This window comes from Vidua macroura, chromosome 1, assembly GCF_024509145.1.
Source record: "Vidua macroura isolate BioBank_ID:100142 chromosome 1, ASM2450914v1, whole genome shotgun sequence".
NCBI classification, from domain to species: Eukaryota; Metazoa; Chordata; class Aves; order Passeriformes; family Viduidae; genus Vidua; species Vidua macroura.
In genome coordinates, this window is record NC_071571.1 from 38,301,190 (window position 1) to 38,322,674 (window position 21,485).

Below are 21,485 nucleotides of genomic sequence, written 5' to 3' on the forward strand. Positions count from 1 at the left end.
TTTGCTTTTTTAATTGTCCTTCTCCCTCACTGGCATCGTCAGCCATACACACTGTATTTCATTTGGTTAGTCTGTGGTTCGTTGGGGTGGTTTGTTTGGTTTGTTTTTTTCCCAAATATAGACATACCAGCATTGAGTAGGGGAGCATTTTTAAAACTTTTGGTATTTGGTTTCTCATTTTCTGTCATAAACCTTAGGCCTAAAGTTCATAGGTTTGAATTTCTTTATTCCTTGCTCATCTTTCTCTGATTCTTCTAGCAGGTAGGTAAGTTTACTCTGGAAGAACAGACATTTACTCTGTCTGGAAGACCACAATCAGGATGAAATACTTCAGTCATTTAACTGCTAACTTCATGCTGCACTGAATTCTAGTGTAAGAAAAAATAAATTAGAAACATCTGTTTTCTTTTTCTCATAATAGAAGAACCAAGAGAGATGTTCTATTGAAATCAAAGATGGCAAATAGAAGAGCAATAAAAGGAAGGTATTATATGTGTATTTCACACATATAATTAGTCTCTGGAACGTACTGTCATAGGAGATTATTGAGGCCAAGAACATAACAGAATTTGAAATAGATTTGGGCAGGCATGTGGCAATCATCAATGTTCAAAGTCAGTGTTATTAATTATGGTGATTTGCGAGCAATATTAAACTCATGCTCCTAGGTTTAAGCAAGATACCTTGAGATATTGTACCAGAAGAGCATGGTGGAGGGGTTTTTGGGGCTGGAGGGGAGTTGGGGGGGAGTTGTTTGTTTCTTCCAATTAAACTTGCCTATAGACTAAAATCTGCTTTAATTCTGAGCATTACATTAAAATCTTTCTTCGTTCCCAGCTTGCACAAAGAGTGTTTTTCCCTCCTTCCACATACACATGTGCACACCTATCTTGTATCTCTTTGGGACCAGAAATCCTCCTCCCATACTGACTTTGTCCCTTTTCATATTAGGTCCTACTTTTCCACATCCCTTTCCATATCAGGTCATCCCGGAAATTGATTTTATGCATCATGTCTGATCAGGTTGCAAGGGAATGCCTACGGAAATGACCTACAAAGTGAGCAATAGAATCCAAAGACTTATAAATGATTAATACCTACACAGAGCAGATGCCAGAGTGTTGATTAAACTTGAGTGTGCTGTAATGAGTGAAATCACTATATTTCTGTAAAGGAAGTGATAATGGTAGCAAGCTCTTTACCATGGCTTGCCTTTTTAATAAGTGGCACTTCAGGTTACAGAATTAATTCCACAGAGTGTAAAAATATCAGGAGTGAAGGAGGAAATATGTTAAAAGGCTAGACTATTGTAGTTGACATTTATGCCTGCAAATCTCATTAGGACTTTAAACTACACAGTTACTACATACTACATGTTGGGGCTAGGGAGGAGAAATATCTTGATAGGCTAAAGACTTAAAAAAAAAAAACCTCAAAAAAAAAAAAAAAAAAACCAACCAAAAAAACAAACAAACCAAAACCAAAAAACAACACACCAAACCCACATAATAGAAAAACCCAACACAAACCCACATCTGTAGATTCAGAGAGAAAAGAAAAAGGTTGTTGAGCAAAAACTAATAGAAACAAAAATTAGAAATACCTAGGTTTTAGTCAAAATATTCCTGGCCTCCAAATTCTCATATTGGAAGTGTAGGAAAGGTAACTTGAATAAATCATGTGGCTTTAAACAAATGAACCTTAAAATTTCTCCTTTAGAGGAGTTCAGTTCTCTGTAAAGCTCTGTGCATTCCTTATAAGGTTCTGCTCTTCTGTAATTATCTATAAACTACTGTCAGTTTAATGACAGAAGCAAAGCTTGTTTCTTGTTTTGAAGATGCTCGGCAGCAGCATTGATTGATAACAAACTTTTAGACTTTACTCTTCCATAAAAAATACAGTATTTTGTCTTTTCATGGGATGCAGATGAAACAAGGATGCTTTCAAAAGTGTTCTTTGCTGACAGTAGGAATTAGGAATGCCATAATTACTGACTGGGCTAACTGTGATGAAGCAACCTCCCAGTCTAAGTGCTCTGCAGTGGTCTGCCTTTTGGAGTTGCTGCTGGTTTTGTTTGAGGGGTTTTGCTGGATTCCCAAGAGATTTCTGTGCCCTGCATTGCATATGAATTATTTCTGTTGAACTTGATGGAATTTTGTCATTGACTTCAACTAGTCCAGACTGATAGAGAAGTACTTGCTTTTAGAAGTATACAAATGTATGTTTACAGGATAGACCTTTAACAATGAGTGGTTTGCCACAAACTTTGAAGTAGGGAGAGAAACTTACTCTTTACTGCCCTTGTGCTCACTAGGGGCATTATCACCTATGGTGATAAGTTTTCCCATTTTAAAAGAAGGATCGTGTGAATAAGAAAAAGGCTTAATTCAAATACATACAAAGTAATGGCTCATCTATCAGCTTCTGTGGAATGCTGTCCACTTTATCTAAAAGAGTGTATTGGAGAAGTAAACAGATTTTGGAGAGGAGAGATGGAACTTATTTTAAAAAGGAGCTGGAGGACTTCTCATGTGAAGACACAGGGATTGTTTCCTTAAAAAAAAAAAAACCTGAAAAACCAAACCAGCAAATGTAGTATTTACAGAATCACAGAATATGCTGGTTTGGAGGGAACCTACAAGGATCATCAAGTCCAACTCCTGGCCCTCCAAAGCCCCATCCTCAGGGATTGACACCATGTGTCCAACAGTATTGTCCAAACACTTGAACTCTATCAGGCTTGGTGCTGTGACCCCTGCACTGGGGAGCCTGAGACTTTTCCTTAGTTTTTTAACTTCGAGAAAAAATAGAGAGGAAAGTTTTTTTCCTCTTCTAAGACAAGAACAAAGGCATATGGAATGAGATTAAAAGATACTGATATTTAATTTGTTCACTTTTTACAGAACAAAATGGGGTACAGGGGTTCCATGCTGTATTACATTAATGAAAGCAGGAATTAAGCAAGCCTCAAAAAGTCTTAGGCTTCTATGGAGGGCAAAATCAGACAGAATTACTGCAGCTGATTCATAATACTGATTTTAGAAGGAAAACATGGATGCCTGGTGTTGAGGCTCAAGCAGTTACCACTGAGGGTGTTGTTACGATAGAGGAAAACAGAAAACTTGGCAGAAACCTTCTGATGCCCATCTCTGACCCATCTGACACTGGAAGCCAGTGAGATACGAGGTGTTAAACTAGGTGGACTTCAGATCCAGCCTGGTAGATCTATATTTCATTTGATAAGCTAGTAGATAAAATTTGCACTTGACCTGTGATCAAAATCTTTGGAGTAATACTATCTCTAGTATACTAATGTGTGAACTGAACTTTATTTTAACATTGTTCTATAGGAGAAAAATACGTTTAGAAAAAAAATCTTTGTAAGTTATATTGTAAAAAGGTTTGTGCTGTGTGAAACACACTCATATATATATGTGTGTGTGTGTGTGTATGTGTATTTATACAACAAAATCACTATTAAGAGTGATTCCTAAAAGTATTTTCTGTTACATTTTTGTCAGATTAGTACGTCTCTTAGAGAATTGAGTCTTAAAGCACAAAACAAGGACTCACTTTGGTGTTTCTCTTCAGTACTTAAGGTTGACTTTACCTGATCAGATTTCAAGTTTGTAGTATCATTAACTCACGGCTTGAAAGTTGCATGTGTTTTGTGTATATTTATGTAGAGTGAATTAAAAAACCATATTAATATTGGTTAGTTTGCTAATCTGTTAATGATACTGTCATTGGGATGATTTTTTGCGAGTGATGTGTTCTACTCTTCTAACGCTTACAAACTCAGCAGAACAGTGTTAGTTTCAGCTATTTTACTTTAATTGGAAAAAAGTTGGCTCATCATAACCTGTAACTACCTTTGATTAAAAACCAAATATATATTTTTTTAATGATAGGTTAAGTCACTTTTAATGATGGGAATGTCAGCTGCCTTTGGAAATTGTCTATTCTTACTAAATTGTTAAGAAGGCTGTTTGTGTGTACTCTAAGAGTTTTATTTACTGGCCTTTCTGAACTGAGATCTTGACATAGAAACTTAAATAAAGAAATACTTGCTTATTATTTTATCTTGAAAGCTCAGGTGGGTTGTCTAGACTGGATGAGAAATTTTACAACATAGTGTAAATAGTGTAAATATATTTACATTGTAAAAATACTGCTGTTTGAAAATCTTTATTTCACTACAAGAAATACTTAAAATGCCTTTTAGTAAGAAAAATCAAAATGAATGAATCTGGAGTGACTGGAAACAAATCACTTTTCTTTGTGCTTAGAGAGATTTTTCCCTACATTCATATCTGAAAACCCTGTGATTTGTAGCTAGTGAGAGATTTATTTCTCTTATGTTGTTATGTATGGAAAATTGCATCAAGCATGGGTATTAAGGCTGGCAGTTCTTCCAGGTGTTTTGCCATACCACTGTGTGCTATTATGCTGTTTTCATATTTGTGGGTAATTAGAAGCAACATTTTCAATTTGTGTTCAGAAACTTAATAGTCTAATATTAGGTGCAAACTACTCATCTATCTCTATGTCAGTTCTGCAGTTTTCTCGGCATTTATGGAAATGGTTAGAGCATAACAAAAGCAAGGCTCAGCTCTCAAAACATACGCCTAATCCTGTCACTCTTGCTTCAAAGTATAACTTGTAGCAATGCTGAGGTTAAAAGGTTAGAAAATGTGTGCTGTTCTCTGTCTCTAAGACACGTATTTCTGTGAGGTGTGCTCTCCTCCTTCTACCTCTACAATAGAAAACCACTCACTAGAACTACTACCAATTCAAGTGTTACCACCGTCCAGTGAAGAAATGTGTATTTTAGACCCTTTTTTGTACATTTCTTAGATTGCACCAGAAGGTTGTGAGGAAAGTGTCTTTCTTTTTTAATGACTAGAAAAGCCTCCATGGCAACATACATGAGGTATTATTTAACGTGAGTGACTTCAGGTAATTAAAGTGTAAGTTTAGCATGATTTTTTTTTCTTCATGGCACCGAAAAGTTTAAATTTATTTTAAACTAAGGATATCAGTGATCAGCTGAAGAAGCAAATTCCTAAGACATGTGGGCCCAGGAGTGATATTGAGGAGGACGCCTGAATTTCTTGTGCTCCCTAGCAATTCCCTGTTCCCTGCCTGCCATTGTTCTTTGTCAGCAGAACTTAACTGCCGCACATGGGAAATGTCTTTCAGCTTATTAAATTGTTGCTAGGTCATCTCTCTTTGGTGGAAATCAGGGAGGAGAAGACACCAAGTGTTGGCTTGTGTCAATGTAAGATGTTTTTCATAAAAGGTGTAAGTGACATAATGCCCTTATTTGAAACTATAATTGCTTGTCACTTCATTACTTCATTGTCATTGATGTTTCCTTACATTTGGGACATTTGGACATTTCAAAATAATAGGGTCACAAAGTAAAGGTATTGGGAAGTTTGAAATTCATCTATGAGTTTTTCTGCATTGCACAGGGAAGTTGCTTAACATCAATTGCCAAGTAGGGTTCTGAGGAAAAAAAGATAATTTGTGAAGACTGTATGTGTTCTTCAAGTTAAGGCATGCAAGTTGGCCACAAAACTGTATACATTATTTAAGAGCACTGCTTAGTCCTCTTGTGGCTCCTGATGAGGATTAAATTTCATGTTCCTAATACTTTGAAAACAAAAAAATAAACAAAAGTTTGGAAAGTCACTGCAAGCACCTGCTTAGGCTATCCTTTATGCATATGAATCTGCTGTAGAAAAATCAAAGTTCTATTTTTCTTATTAAATCTCTTGATAGATTTTTGGGGTTGTTTTGAAGATTTTTCCCTCTAACCAGCTTAGAAATATTTGTATCTACTATAGTAAATGTTGTCTAGCTATTGTGACTGGCTCGTGTTATTAGTGGGAACAAGTTGCAGTGGTATATAAACAATTTTTAGTGACTGCTATGTAGTTGGCTGGCAGCCGTGCTGTATTACAGTGTAGGTAATCTTGTTTTACTTAAAGCAAACTTTTATCTTAGATTTCTGTTTCTAGTCTGTGCATGCCAGCGTTTCAAAACTCAAAGGCAGTGTTTTCAAATTACTTTACTTTTCTGCCAGGTAATTTTGATAATTTAGAACTGTGAAAATCAGAAAATATTTTCTCTCTGGGTAGTACAGCATAATTTAGAATATTTTGTTGTTGTTTTTAGAAGAGTAACCAAATTTTGAGCTGTTACTGGCTGGTTTGTGTAGTTTTGCTGTTAGCACCCACAGTGAAATAGGTTCATTCAAATGCAGTGATCTTCATTTATTTAGTGAGTGGCAAGGAAAGGAGGTTTAATGTAGGTAAAGGAGAAGGGGAAGACATCGAGATTAGACTCTTTTTCTTTCTATCTTTCATGTATCTTTAAGATATGTCCTTCAAGACATACTGTATTTTGTTCAGCAACATAATGTTATCAGTATCAGCATTGGCATGCTGATGGGAAGCAATATAAAGATGTGAAGCCAAGATAATGGAATGTTTCTCTGGTTAAGTGATGTTGACTCTACCTATCATACATCTAATGGGAAAGGGACTCTCTTTGTTGATTGGCTGATGGATTGTTCTAGTTTGTAACATATTTTTAAGGGCGAGTTGGTTGGTAGGTAGGTAGATGATGGGACAGGTAAATCAGTTTAGAAGCCTGTGGTACAGGAGCAGTTTTTTCCCCCTTGGGTTATGTTCTCTTGAAAATTTAGAAGTTGCATATAAACTAGTAATCTTAAAATACTATTTCATCTTTTCCTAGTACAGACTTTAAGCAGAATTCCTCCATTCAGTGCAAGAGAGATGGTAGTGTGGTTCTAGTCTGGAAATGTATTGACTCTTCTCTTTCAAATACCCCTTTTCCTCCCCATGGAAGTAAGAAAGTTAGCTCAAGGAGGTAGTTGGGTAAAGCCTCAAGAACCTTGTCCTCATTAGTGTGAGGAAGCTCGACAGTCTTGTTTGCTTTCAATTTTCAGCATAGCAGAGGTATCTTGGCAATTGTTACATAGCATTTTTAACTTTCTGGGTCTGTTTTTTTCAAGTTGGTTTGTAGCTGCTGGTGCCCTTTCGATTTAATTTATTTAGGGTATGTATTTCTTGATCTACAGAATTATAATGAAATCAATAGGATAAATGGATGATAAAGTCCAAAATAAACAGTCCACTATGTTACCTCAGTGCTGGATAGGTAGGCTTATGAAATAGGTGGGATTCTCTGGGTTTTTTTTGGGTTTGTTTTTTTTTTTGTTTTTTTTTTTTTTTTTTTTTGGTTGGTTTTTTTTTTTTTTTTTTTTTTTTTTTTTTTTGTTTGTTTGTTTTTTTGACAGGGCAAGCAACTTGTGAAGAGACAGAAGTGTCCAGATCATGTGGGTTCAAATTTATTACTTTTACAATTGATGTACTACAGGGTTCCTAAATATTTATGATGTACTGGGGAGTTTTATCTGCTTAGTAGGATCACCTTCCATATTCTCACACTGGTGAGAGCAGGACAGGAGATGGGCATGATAGACAGAAACACAGATGTAGGTTCCAGCTTGATTCTGGAATGGCAGGTAATTGTGGTAGATTTCTATTTTCCTTAATGGATAAAGCACAGTATTTAGGAAAGAGCCCTGTTATCATTCAGTGTAGCACCTCTAGAGCTTATGGAGGGGGAGGGGATATTATTGAACTGTTTAGTTAAGGGGTAGTTTCCTTTCATGTATGAAGAACCTACCATATCCCAGTAAGTTCCAGGAGGAAGTAGATTTGCTTTCTTTTCAGGAATACACCACATTTGAGATTAGTGAAACAAGAACTTTCATATTTATCGGTAGTATTGATTGTCTTTTATTTGTCTTTAATTATAAGTCTGTCAATTTGATTCTAGGCAACCAGTTTAGGGTATGCTTGCTTTATGCAACCATTAAAGTTACAGAAATAAATAGGTTCACTAGTTAAATTTCTACATCAATTTCCAAAAGCCTGTTGGAATATGAAGAGGCCCCCTAAAAATGGTGTAGTTGCAGAAATAGTGCATTTGTGAAACTGTCTGGTTTTGCTTACCAACTGTAAATTACACATCTGTGCTATAAATACATAAATAATTTGGACGTGAGGTCTGATGATGTGTAATAATTTCTGTCTCCATGTTGGTAGTTGATAGTCAGCAGACAAATGGCAGGAAGGAAACTGATATAAAAATAACATAAGGTTATGTTGGCAGACCTCAGACTCTACCATCACATCTTCTTGTCATTTAAAATGAGAAATTGCTTATTGTTAGGTGGGTCAGATTCTGTGCTACTCTTTCCCAATTTGTTTTATTGTTTCTTGTACAGAACATTATTTAATGGGACGTGTAAGGTCACATATAAGATGGGACATTTTAATTTATTTAATTTTTGTTTGCAGCCTCAAACTAAATATATGAGGAGAAAAGAAAAATATTTGCATACAATGAAAATAATTTCATTCATTAGTTAGTCTGGCATTTTCTGTATTTCTGTACTGTACATGCTAAAGTCTCAGACTCACAGAAACAGCCTTTCTGCAGTCATGTATGACACTGAAAATCTTCCTACATGTATGTAGCAGGACAAACTTCCGGTACTTTGCAGTAGAGAGGGCTACAAAGAAGCCACTGGAAAGAAAAACTGAAACCCTTGAGAACTGAGCAGGCTGGATTTATTTTCAATTTTGGAACCAATGCTAAATGGATTAATTTCTCTTGAACCTTTTTATAAGGACTTGGTCCTAAATTGGAGTGATTATTGTTAAACTAAATAGAGCTGCAGTACACTCCTGAGAATATCATAAGTCTCCTCCTGACCTCCCTGAGGTCAAAACTGAGATTTTATTTTGAATCTTTGAAGCCTGGTTTAAAAATCAGACTCTGCAATGGAATTGTGTAAGAGGGTTGGCCTTTTCACCAGGTAGCTTAGTAGTAACTTCACAGTTATATTTTATAGAGACTGAAGTATTTCATGTGAAAGTCCTAAATTTGCAAGCACCGCGTAGCATTTCTGTTCCTATTGTAATAGAAAAAAAAAAGAGACCTTGGCTGTGGTAACTCTTGGTTGTTGTGTGATCTTATTGCCAAGTATTCTTTATATAAATTGGAAAACATAGTCTTTTTTTTTCATTCCCACAAAGAAATCCCCCTAATCAGTTTTACTTGAAGTCCCATAAATCCCTGCATTACACCTTATCAGCTCCATTATCAGAGCTGTTTAGTTACTTAGTTCCTTTTTTAACCTAGTAAGAAAGTAATTCACTGCACCATTTATCCTCCAGTTTAAGCTTTGTGCAATTGTTCAAACCTTCCTAATTTTACATTAGGCTGATACTTAAGGGAAAAGCCTTCCCAGATGTTAAAACAGAAATTTTGTGCATGAAAATGCAGAGAAAAATGATATTATCTCTAACTCTGTTGGAAATGTGGTGGGATTTGTAAGGCACTTATGCTTGTGCAATAATATTGTGACTGCATTTTAAATTGAAGACAGAAAACACAACTTTCAATGACTTACAATAAAAATAATAATATTTATAGCTTTGTACTTCAGAATCGTATCCCTGAACATGAACTAAAGGGAGAATTAAGTTCTATTTTCAAAATTTTATGTTTGGGTTGCTGTTAGAGTATTAAGTTCCATCTTTGCTCACTTACCTCTCTACCTCCTTTGCTCCCTTCTTATGTTTTAAGTAAAGCTGGCTGCAACTTTTTCTCTTGCTGTCTTTTCCCTCTATCTCTCATTGAGCCTGCAGGAATGTCACCTGATATCAATCCATCATTTTTATGTTAACACAGAGGAGCAGTTTGGGTGTGTGTAATGACAGTGGGCAAAAATTGCCGCTGATTCACGTAGGCACGTGGTAATTCAGTATGTTACCTTTAATTTGCCACCGTTGCCCAGGAGTGGTTTTCTTGTGTTGTGATTATGTTTTTTTTTCCTTTATTTTCCTTTAATTTCCATTCTTTGACTTAAAAATGAGAGGCATCTCACTTTTAAACTACTTTGCCAAAAAAATGGCAATTAAATGGATGGCCCCGGGTGTCCTTTTAATTGCTTCTGTTTTGTCTATTTGGATTTCTTCCTAATAACTGTGTAATGTTTTAATGCTTATTTTATAATTGAAAAACCTTTGTAAATTGTGTACACAGGTCTTTGGATTGTATTGTAGCAGGCTTAGCATAGTGGGGTCCTGCCTGTGAATGAAGTGATAGCTGAAGCATTTGCAGAAGGTGACAATGTATTTCTAAAATTAGAACTGTGCATTAATATGAAAGTTTTGAAATAATGTTTGGGCCAAAGGACTAGCTGCATTTTGTTTTGTGGGTTTTCACTCTGTCGTTCAACAGTCCCATTTTAAGACAGCTTGCTTAAGGATCTGTAGAGCAAAATTTCTCTGAATGGGGGATTTGGTGTGTGTTTTCAGTGGCTAAGATGGACAAGCTGCCCTGCTTCTTTGTAAAGGTGGCACCTGCCTCCCTCAGTGATCCAGTATTTCTGGGATGCTTTGCCAATCTCTCCACCAGATTCAGCTTAACAACATAAGTGAGCAAGTTCAGGGGTGGACCCACCCGTTGGGCTATGAGAAAAGAAAGTGTAATTTACCCTGAGGTCAGGAGTGGCATGAGTTCGTCAGAAAAATGGAAGTGCAGCAGAACTTCATGTGAGAATGATACACTACCTACCTGCTTGGCAGCCAAAACTTCTAATGTGTTTTGAGCTTATATCTTTGGAGAAGAAAATAGGGAAAAAAAAAAAAAAAAAGAGGGGTGGGGAAAGAAAAGGGACCTTCTAACAGTCAGCTGTTTCCTAAAGCTGCCTAGTAAGTCCATAACTAAGATGCACTTCCATGTTCAGCGTTTAACTGTTTCTTACTAGAAAACAGAGCAACAGCAAAAAAAAAATTATGTTGCTGTCAGTTTTTAATGGTGAAGTTTTACTTTGGAGATCATTAGATTCTCTGCCACCTTGAAATTCCCATGTGGTGTTAGTATGTTGTTTGCTTTCTGATTTGAGCTATGTCTCTTGGAAAAGGTCATTTCTGCAGTGTTTTTAGAATTTATGTTTATTTTCCCCAAGTGTGCAACTTCAAAACAGCTTAGCTACTAGCATCAGACTCTTCATGTTTAGGGCAAAATAGCCTCAAAAATAGCACCTAGGGATATGGAGTAGCTGGTGTATGAGTTCATGGGTTTGTTACTTGCAATTTTAACTGAAATATATTGTAGGTTTTCATTAGGTGTTATTTCGTTCATCATATCATGGAATCACCCTTCTTCTCATCACGCTGAGAAGACAGCACAGATAGCAGTCTGTGGCACTTCTAAACTACTCTGCTAAATTAGTTAGCTTTTAAAAGGAATATGTGCTGCTTTGGTATATCAAGGTATTGACCTAATGTCTGTAGCATCAACTATTTTGATTTATCACTGCAGTGATCTGCTATTGTGTCTTCTGTATCTCAAAGAAGAGAAATTAAACTATTTGCTAGTCTGAATTTTCACAAAAGGGAGCACTTATATTATCATTTGGTCAACACCTAGAAAGGACCAGGTAGTTTCTAAATGAATAGCATGTTTACATAAACTATGGACTCTTACTGAGTCATTCTCCTGGAAAGTACCATCACTGTATTCCCAGGGATTTTCATGCACTAGTTATATGTGGTGAACACCAAAAAATCCTGCCTTCCCTTGTGGCATAGGCATATTTTGAGTGATTTGCCCAGGATGCCAGGGCAGAGGAAGAAGCTGAGTTTGTGTGTGCAAAATATCAGGGTGGTATCATGTATTGCAGACCTGTGGTGGAGGTTATATCTGGCAGGCTTAATAAAAAAAGCCACAGGCTGGGTGTTCTTGTAGATTGTCTGTCATTTCAGCTTTTTCCATTTGTGAAAGGGTGTGGTGGGAGGGGGGTGTGTGTGTGTGTCTTCTCCATGAGACAGAGTTTTGTGTTGACAGTTGCTCAGTACTGCAAGGCATCTGCAGCTAATTTGCCTAGGCATCGTTCTGCTCCCCAGCCTCTGCTCCAGGCATTTCTAATTTACCTGTTGGATTTTTAAGTTGGGAAAGAATATGGCTCCTGCCAGCAAAGAGAGGTAGAGCAAGATTAGGTTTTTCCAAAGCAGCACAACGCTGCTTAGGACTTGGCCTGTGCAGGACTTTGAGCTTGGTCTCACGTGTGCTGACACTTTCTCTCTGCCTTATGTTTACCAAGAGGTAATGCCTTGCATTTTCCTGCTTCTAGACCTGGAAAATTAGATACTTCTTGAACAATACCTTGGCTCTGGGAGATTTCCCAAGGAGTGTTTCTGTCATAACATCAGTCTGGGGGATAAGCTAGCATCATTGGGAACAATCAGGATCAGTTGTTACAGTGAGTGCAGTGCATCTTCACTAAATATATCACTGTTTTTCCAAGAGAGATCTCAGCTGCATTGCAGTGTAACACATGCTGCTTGATAGGATAATAATGGGTTGGGATCTTTTCCGTTTTCTTTTGGAGTCATTTTTCACTCTGAATTGCTGGTCTTTTATTCATTTCTTCCTTTGGAAGGGAAGAGGCTGTAGGCTGCTGAGTTAATACAGAAAGTTATTGCTCACATACTCTCTTCTTGGAGTAGGAGCAATTTCTATTTAATTGGTTAAAATTGTCTTTCTAGCGGTCATATGTTGGACAGCTTTGAAGTGTTGTATTAGTAGATCTAGACACTTAATTTGAGCAGTGGTGACACATATCAGGCAAGGTGACAGCTGTGCCAGTGAGCCTTGTGTCCATGCATCAGTGAATTTCTTTTCTAAGCAGATAATGGCAAGGGTTTTAAACAAACAATGTAGTCTTTAGCCTTTGACAGTTTCCATATCTCCACCAAAAGTTAATGCCACTGTTCTTACACTGTGGTCAAGTATTGTCACTTTTCTATTATGCACTAGGTCTTTGTGAGCTGTTTGGTATTACTAATCCTAAGTTGAATCTAAGCAGTATCGTACTTGAAGCTGACTTGCATCATCCCCATTCAGTCTTTCTTTTATAAGAAATCAATGTTAATGTGTAAAAGTTGGACGTGCACAGCTATTTTACTCTGTTAATTGAATTATGAAAAGCTTAAAAGGAAAGCTTAGCACGTCATTGTTAAAGCCTACTGATGTCTTACAAAGATGTTGCACTCTTAATATGGCAGTATATTACTGTGTGCAGTGATAGCTCTAATTGGAAACCTAATAGGATACAAGAGATTTCTAAGACTATTACTAATGATAATATATTTTTTTAGTCTGTGGGAGTTTTTTATTGACAGTTCCTTGGGCTGAAGCTGGAAATAAAATGCAAAATGTTGAAATATTTCTCACTGGCTCAGAGGGCTGTATTCAGTGCTAATCGCACATCACATTTCTTGAGTGCTGAAGTGCTCTCTGTTGGCAGTTCTGGTGATATAAATTCCAACAGTAAATCGGTGCTAACGAAGTTCAAGTACCTGTTCCCGTTCAGTAGCTCCACCTTTAGGGGAGGGAGGGAGGGGAGGATGATTGCCAGCACAACTTGCAGTAATGACAGTGTGTCAGTAGGTTGCTAATAGGTACGTAAAGAGGTGATTCCTTGGAGCGGTGGCTAAGGGTGCCCCAGAGAGTCCTTTTCAGTAAGTTTGCACAGTTAAGCTGGTGTCTTTCCAGAGCCAGAGCTTCCCTCAAAATACAACACTTTTCCAGTCTAAAGCACAAGTGGTAGCTGGAGAGTACTGAGTGCCCAAATAGATGGACCTGCATAGGACAGGGACAAGTCATTAAGGTGGAGTGGGATACCAGGAGTGTTTAGGATGGAATGGCTTTTACTTTAATTTAATACTGATCTTGAGCTGTGCAGGGTTTTGTGTTCTGGAGAGAAAAATCTTTCCCTTGTGGCTGGTGCATCATTTGCAGAGAATCTGTCTACTGATTTCTTAGATGCTTTCCTAGATGCTTTCCTTTCCCTAGAAGCATGCTTTTTGTCCTAACTTTACCATTGTTGAATTATCTAGCACCAACATATTGTGAAATTTGATTAGGTTAATCTGGAAAAAAATGGTAGCTTTGATAACAGAATTAATTCCCTTTGTCTCTCCTGATTCCCCCTGCTGTCAAGAACATGTTCACCAGTACTGAGAAGAGCAGGGGAAAAAAATGTCTCTGATCACTGTTTACAATTTATGTTCTTGCAATTGTATTTCTATTTGTAACATTGTTATTAACACTTAGTGATTACTCTGGTTCCCTGCATGTTAATCAAATGCACATTGTCATATGTATATTGAATTTATTGTATTGCCTTCCCTCTCAAGTGATACTACTCTGTGATTATTATAATATGAAAAGAGCCTGGTTTTTGCCTTCTGTCTTAGAGGAGCCTTGTTAAAAGAAGCAGGAAAGAATAGAAAGGCTAGTTTTCATTGTATTAGGAATGTTAAGATCCATCCACTTCAGAACAAGGGGAGAAGAGATTTCTGAAACATTTCTGAATCATGGTACATCCATTATTGAAAAAGCTGTGTCAGCACCTCCCATTATGCAAATATTTTTCCAGATCTGTCATCTTACAAGCAAAATGCTACCATAGCAGTACAGAAGGGAAGAGCCGGCAAAGGAGTCCTGCGCCATTAATGGCTTTATAGGTTGAGCTGTGCTTAGGAATACTCAGTGACATATGGCACACTACTGAGTACAAGTGTCTGAGGATATCAGTAGAACTAATTTTACCAAGCAGACATTTGATCTCTGCAACACCTTTAGTTTGTACTGCTTGTAGTGAGCTGCTGGCAGGTTAGGCAGAATCTCAAATAAGGAGAGCTAATTTGAGAAAGTGCTGTTTTAATTTGGCACAATGATTTTAATTCCCCCTAAAAAACACAGTTCCACAATGCAAGCAATATCAACAGGGTAAGATCATGTGGCCTCATCTTAGAAATCAGTGCAGTAGAATGATAAAAGTGTAGAAAATTTTGACATTTAAGAGCATCATCATTAATTTGGCTTCCTTCAATTATACTATGAGCCTTTGTTAAATAATAATACAGGATATATTTTAATTTTAAAGAACACGCAAGATTAATAAAATAAATTAATAAAATCCTTAATTTGTTTTGTATGGTCTTTAATGTGGTACAGTTTTATTAAGACTGAGATGGAAGAGCCATTTCTGAAATATAGTAGGAAATTGTTCTTTGAAACTTAGCTCTCGTATTGTATTCATAGTGTAGTATGTTTAGAAGTAGTTCTGGGCAATGCTGCTCTTGTAACTGTCAAGGGAGAGAAAATGGAAACCATACCCCACCTCTAGTTTCTCAGCTTTGCTAAACAATCTGGAGCACTGCTAAGTTCAGGTAAGATGTCTGAGTGTTTGAAAGCATTTAGTCTTCTTTTAATCCCTGTCTCTACTTCAGGTGATGTATGAATAGTAACACTGAAGTATTTCTTCCATATCATACTTGACGAATGTAAGAAGTCATATTTATTTGAGCTGTGGTAGTATTTCTAAATTATTTTGTTTTTTATCTCTTAGTGCTGGCCCCAAAGGTGATAATATCTATGAATGGAGATCAACCATTTTAGGACCTCCAGGTTCAGTCTATGAGGGAGGTGTTTTCTTCCTTGACATCACATTTACCCCAGAATATCCCTTCAAGCCTCCAAAGGTAAGAGACCTGTAGCTAACATCTTAAGTCATGAGTGCTAACCATGGATAGCATGCAGTGTTAATGGAGCACAGCCCATTTGAAGTCCACTCTTCTAAAGAAAAAACTTAAGCTCATTTTAGACATTACAGGACTTTCTAATAGCTAATGTTAACAGCTTTTCCAGTCCTCTTGATAATTATCCTAGAGCTTGTTTTCTTTCTTCCTGCTTCTGTTTATAAGAAGTCTTAAGCATTTAGTGCAAGCATTGGGACAGGACTGAGAAACTGAAACGTAAATAAACTTGAGAAGATGAGAAATGCTACAAATACTTATTTCTCAAGCAACTCGGGTACTGTAAGCATAAGTTACATGTGTTTTGGTCACGAAAGTAGTATTTAATTTTCCAGTTTTGTTGGACACTTGTGTTGTTCACCTATTTGTACAGTAATAAACTTTCTGTAGATGTGTTATATTTGTGAAGCTCTTACATTCCAGTGTTGTTGTGTTCCAGTGCTCTAAGGCAAATACCAGTGCAAGTGAACATTATCCAGTGGTTCCAATATGTGGCCACAGGAAAAGTGTTGGGTTACAAGAGGAGCTTGTGTATACACTTGGTGTTTGTCTTGTATCTGAAAGCATTTATGTGCATGTTTAACTTTCTACTTAAAAGTTGTTTGATTGTTGAGATAAATGCCAGTGACTGCGCCATCATTCAGACTTTGGTCTAGTCTGTAGCAGAAAGGACTTCTTCAGGCCACCAGTCCATCTCAACAGAGCAATGCTAATTGCTTACACAAGACAAACTAATACAAGCTTGCCAAATTAAGGAAACTGTTTGCCTGTTCTTGCTCACATAACTTCAGGGCTTCTGGTAGTACCAACAAGTCCTTAAATTCTACCTCTAAGATAGGGCTCCAATTCACAAACAGCATGATCTACCTTGGGACATCTCTAGTTCTTTTCTGCTGACATCTGTCCATCTCTTTTTGGATCTCTGGCAACACAGATGGTTCTTATGTCAGAATTTACTTCACTTTAGAGTAGTTTGTTTGTTTGTTGTTTTGTGGTTTTTTTTTTAATTTGCTGAATATTTTGTTGTCCAACCAACTGTATGCAATTTATTATGTTGTGAGCCAAGTAAGTATTTAAAGAGGGATCTTTTGCTTTTCCATGTGTGCTTTGTTACACCTTTGCTTTCTATGCTACAGGTCAGAAGCATTTATCAGCCCAGGCTTGTTCAGACTCATCATAGAATCCTGGAATGGTTTGGGTTGGAAGGGGCCTTAAAGATCATCTAGTTCCAACCTCCTTACTGTGGGAAGATATACCTTCCACTAGACTACGTTGCTGAAAGCTCTATCTAACATGGCCTTGAACATTTCCAGGGATCGAGCATTCACAACTCTTCTGAGCAACCTGTTCCACTGCCTCACCATTCTCACAATAAGGGATTTCCTTCTAATAGCTCATCTAAATTAACTCCTTTTTATTTTAAGGCCATGACTCCTTGTCCATTCCCTTGTAAAAAGTCCCTCTCTAGCTCTCCTGTGGGCCCCTTTAGGTATTGGAAGGCTGCTCTGAAGTCTCTCTAGAACCTTCTCTTCTCCAGGCTGAACAAGCCCAACTCTCTCAATCTCTCTTCATAGGAGAGGTGCTCCAGCCTTTTGATTATCTTGATGGCCCTCTTCTGACCTCACTCCAACAGGTCCATGTCTTTCTCATGTTGGGGGCCCCAGAGCTGGATTCTGTGCTTCAGGTGGGGTCTCACAAGTTCTTGTGATTGCCAGACACAGGTGCAAGGACCTTGCACATGGGCTCATTGAACTTCATGAGTTCACAGGCCCACCTCTCTCTATTCCTCCTAGGCTGCCTGTCCTTGATTCCACTTTCTGTACAGTTCCTTTGTGTTTGAGTTTGTCCAGGAGCTCCTTGTTCATCCATGCAAGCCTGTTCCCCTTCTCTGACAGATGGATCCTATCAGTGCCCAGCAGACCAGGTTTCCCAAAGCAAGTCCCATGGTCTAAGTAGCCAAACCCCTGTCTGTGGCACCAGTCCCATAACCATTTGTTGGTTTGCTAGGTTTGACTAGCCCTTTTGAACCCTTTCCCTTTGACCAGGAGGATTGATGAAAAAACTGCCCATGCTCCAGAGTTACTCCCAGAACTGCCTATTTGGCTTTAGCGTTTTTTCTGATAACAGTGGGTGTTTCCAGTCTCAGAGCAGCAAAGTGGTTCTGCGGGGACACCTCAGTCTTTGAGGGGAAATCTCTTCCTGCAGATCCTTGCCAATGGCAAGCTTCCATTCTTCTGCATTATTGGCCCCCTCCCTTCCATGTGTGCTGGTGGGAGTTTCTGGCTGTTTGGCCATAGGATGTGGGTCCAGTGCAGTTTAGAACCAGCTGTCTAACTCCTTCTCAGCAGCCCTGATGCCACACATGTTCTCACTGCCTCCTACAGCTCAGCCAGCTGCTGCAGGAGGTTTTCCATCTGGGCAACATCTTTTGAAGGCAGGCCTGCTGGCTGTCCTGCCCAGGAGAAAGATCTTTACACTGCCTGCAGTCTGAGATCCACTCTGCAGCCTCTCCCTTCAGCAGCTCCATCTGGGTAGAAGTATCTGCCACGGGCAGGGTAGATGGTGCAAATGCCCCAGCCAGAGTTGCAGCCTTTCCTCTTAGATGTGTTCCCACCATGCTGCTTCGAGGCTCAAGTAGGATGCCTTGCAAGACCATCCTGTAACTGCCAGAGCTACTGAGACAGCCCTGCATGCAGAAACAAATAAACAGTTATGTCATTCCAGCTCAGCCCTGCTTTCTGCTCGTTGCTTCTGACTGAGATCGCTTTGCCTGTATCTTTGCATCTAAACCCTTACCCAGATGAAAAGAAGGGTGGGATTAAAGCACCAAACAGATAAGCACCACTTACTGAGGCCTTAAACGATGAGTTTAGTGGCGATTCACTGTATTGGAGCAGTTTCATTTAAACGGAGTCTTTTATCTAGCAAAGTCCAAGTCGGTTTACAAACCACATGTAGGCATGGAAGTAAAATCCAGGTGACTTCAGTCTCATTGAGATGATATATAGGAGAAAGCATGGTGGTGCTATAATAGAACACACTTTTTCTACTTGGACACTTCAGGTTGAAATGAAGAACCACCCTTTGAGAACCAAAGCTGCTCCTGTATTAAAATCTAGTGTTAATCAGTGGTAATGTGGAAAATATGATTATAATATCGCTCCTGCTTTATTCCTGCTGTTTTGTTGATTTCAGACTGTCCAACTACTTGAAGTAGAGAGTAAATACTGTCTGTGGATCATGTTTAAGTGGTAGGCTAATGTAATTACAGTAGCCTTCCTGTAAGTGCCTTTTAGGGCAAGAAATAAAGAAACAGCTAGTTGAAACAAAATCCAACATATATCACTTTGATGATAAGCACTCAGAACAGTAGAGTCATTTTAAAATAGAGTAGAATGTAATTTTAAAAGCCTTGATTTCTGAAAAGATGAAGCTCTGTAAGGAAAAAGGACTAGCAATCCTTGAATAAGCCCAGTAAGACCAGTGGAAGAAAACCTCTGTGAGTCTTTGGTAACTCCTGTGAGGACAGTTCCTGCCGTGGTGGGCTGCCCAATATGAAGTGCCTGTAGCTGAACACATTTCATAACCTGAAACTGAAATTTCATTAAAGGATTTACTTTCTTAAATAAAATTAGGTGAAAATGGTCATCCTGGCAAGCTTCCAAGCCCTAAGAAATATGTGTGAGAGAAGGTGTTGAGGCATAAACACTGACAAATGCTGTGTGATTGATGAGCATCTTAGAGATGTGTGATGAAGGATATATAGGTGTAGCCTTTGAGGACTGGGTCTAGCTCCAGCTGAGGGCTTGATTCAGTATGTTGAAGCAGATGTTTTTGGAGAGGATGTTCCTGTAGGAGAGCCAAAAGATTGTGCTAGAAGTGATATTTAGCTTCCTGTGAGGGTAATAAGAGGGACTGTGCTTGGAGAAATGAAAGATCTTAAAATTTGACTTGGAAATGCATTGCATGGTACAAGGAACTTCAGTGGGAGAAATCTGATACAGGGACAGATACTCTCTTTCATGTCCTAAATATGTATAGTGGAGTTATTTTGCATTTAATTGAGCATTCTATACAACACCTTGAAAATGTTAGTGTTAATCTGTTCTACTTTTTATGTTTTCTCATTTTGTGTTGTATTCTGGTTTTGTCTGTGTTTCAGAGAGCAAATGAGTCAGGAACGTGCTGGGTGTGCCTGGATTTAGGAGAATCCAGTAAACAAGTATAATTAGAATTTAAGAGTTCAGTATTTGTACCATTACAATGCACATTTTCCCAAGAGTCACATTATAGTTGGGTTAGATTTCATTTACTGAGGTGAAAACAGTAACTTGTGTTGACCTGGTGTGTGTGCTTTGATCATTTGTATTAATAACCTCTAACCACTTCCTTCCACCCACTCCTATTCTGCTGCTTGTGTAAATTAACCTCTGCTATCACTTCAGGGTAAGGTTGAGATTAGATTCTTTTATGTCTTTTCAAAAGCTGTGCTTTACTCCATGTAGTTACTGCATTAATGTAATCTCAGGTGGGACATTTCCAAAGGATTGTTCAGTTGCACTATATTTTTCTGCTATTCCACATGCTGTTCTCTTCACTACCTTCCAAGTAACTCAGTTTCTTTTGATTTTGGTCTGAATGTACTAGGTTGATGTGAGATTTTTTTCCTCTTTAGGGTGTAATAGCATTTACTTTAAATATTTTTGTTTGTTTTCAAGTGGGCTTCCAGTTTCTCCCTCTTCCAGCTCCATTTGGTTTCCCTGCGCTGCTGGCTTTTGTACCATCAGTTAAAATCATAAATGGCAAACAGCTGGACTGTTAAGTGTCTGACACCATCCTAGTTCTGAGTTGCTGCTAAAGTGAAAACAAATTTAGATTTTTTTTCCAGAGTGCTTGGTAGAGTTCCTCTAACTGGAGAAAACTGCTCTTAGTGCCATGGATATATCCCTTAAGGATTGTATCTTAAGGTGTGTTAAGGAACCAGGCTGTTCTGCAAGTATTTGGGAGTCTTCTTTCATTTTCACTTTCCCTTCCTTCATGAAAAATAATTTAAAAATAAATCTTACTCTTAAAGGCAAACAGCATTCATGCTTTGTTATCAGTTATTAGTCAACTGGACTGAGAAACTGTCTATAGAGTATTTAGCTTTTGTGCTGAGAATCAGGATTAACTACTTTCTGTCTTTACAACTTAGCACTGTTGACCTATGTTAATTTGGTCCTTATTGTATCAACTTGGAAATACTCTATGCTTTCCCTTCTGGAAGTGTTTATACTGTCAAAATGGTTACCTCGCTTACAGTTAGAAACCTTCTTGGAAGGAGACCAAAGGTGCAGGTCAAACACAGAAATACTGAGCAGGGCTGGGCTGAGGGAGAGCCTGGAACCCGAGGCAGAGCCATTGCCAGCAACTGCAAATGCCACGAATGTGTTTTGCCCTGAACAGTGTGGGTTGGGGCAGGTACAGCAGAGGAAGATCCGCCTTCTGCTCAGGCTGCTGCACGTGGACTTCCACATGACTGCAGGGAGTAATTGCTGCCTTTCCTCTGAAGATTAGATGATCTGGGAAGCAAAGGTCATTTATGCTTCTTGTCTGCTGTACCTCTAAGGCTCCCTAGGTAGAAAGCATCAGGAGTTCTTGGTTTTGGAGTGGCAGCTTTTTGCAGAAGGCGTGGGAGGGTAACACATCTTTGCTCTCTTGCAGCCATTTTGCTATTTCCCCCATAATGTGCAGGAATTTGGGGTTTCCTTTGTTTGCTTCCTGTTT

At 38.3% G+C, this 21,485-nt stretch overlaps 1 protein-coding gene across 9 annotated transcripts in view; it reads left to right on the top strand.

Moving 5' to 3' along the window:
• Positions 1–21,485, top strand: part of LOC128806314 (ubiquitin-conjugating enzyme E2 E1) — a 44,788-nt gene that overhangs the window by 21,155 nt on the left and 2,148 nt on the right. For 8 of the 9 annotated variants that reach the window (XM_053975761.1, XM_053975782.1, XM_053975769.1 and 5 more), the window contains one exon: positions 15,533–15,665. In XM_053975761.1, the coding sequence (XP_053831736.1) occupies positions 15,533–15,665 (133 nt within the window). Of the gene's footprint in view, positions 1–15,532; positions 15,666–19,881; positions 20,755–21,485 lie in introns of those variants that run through there. The other variant, XM_053975801.1, reaches the window with a different exon arrangement.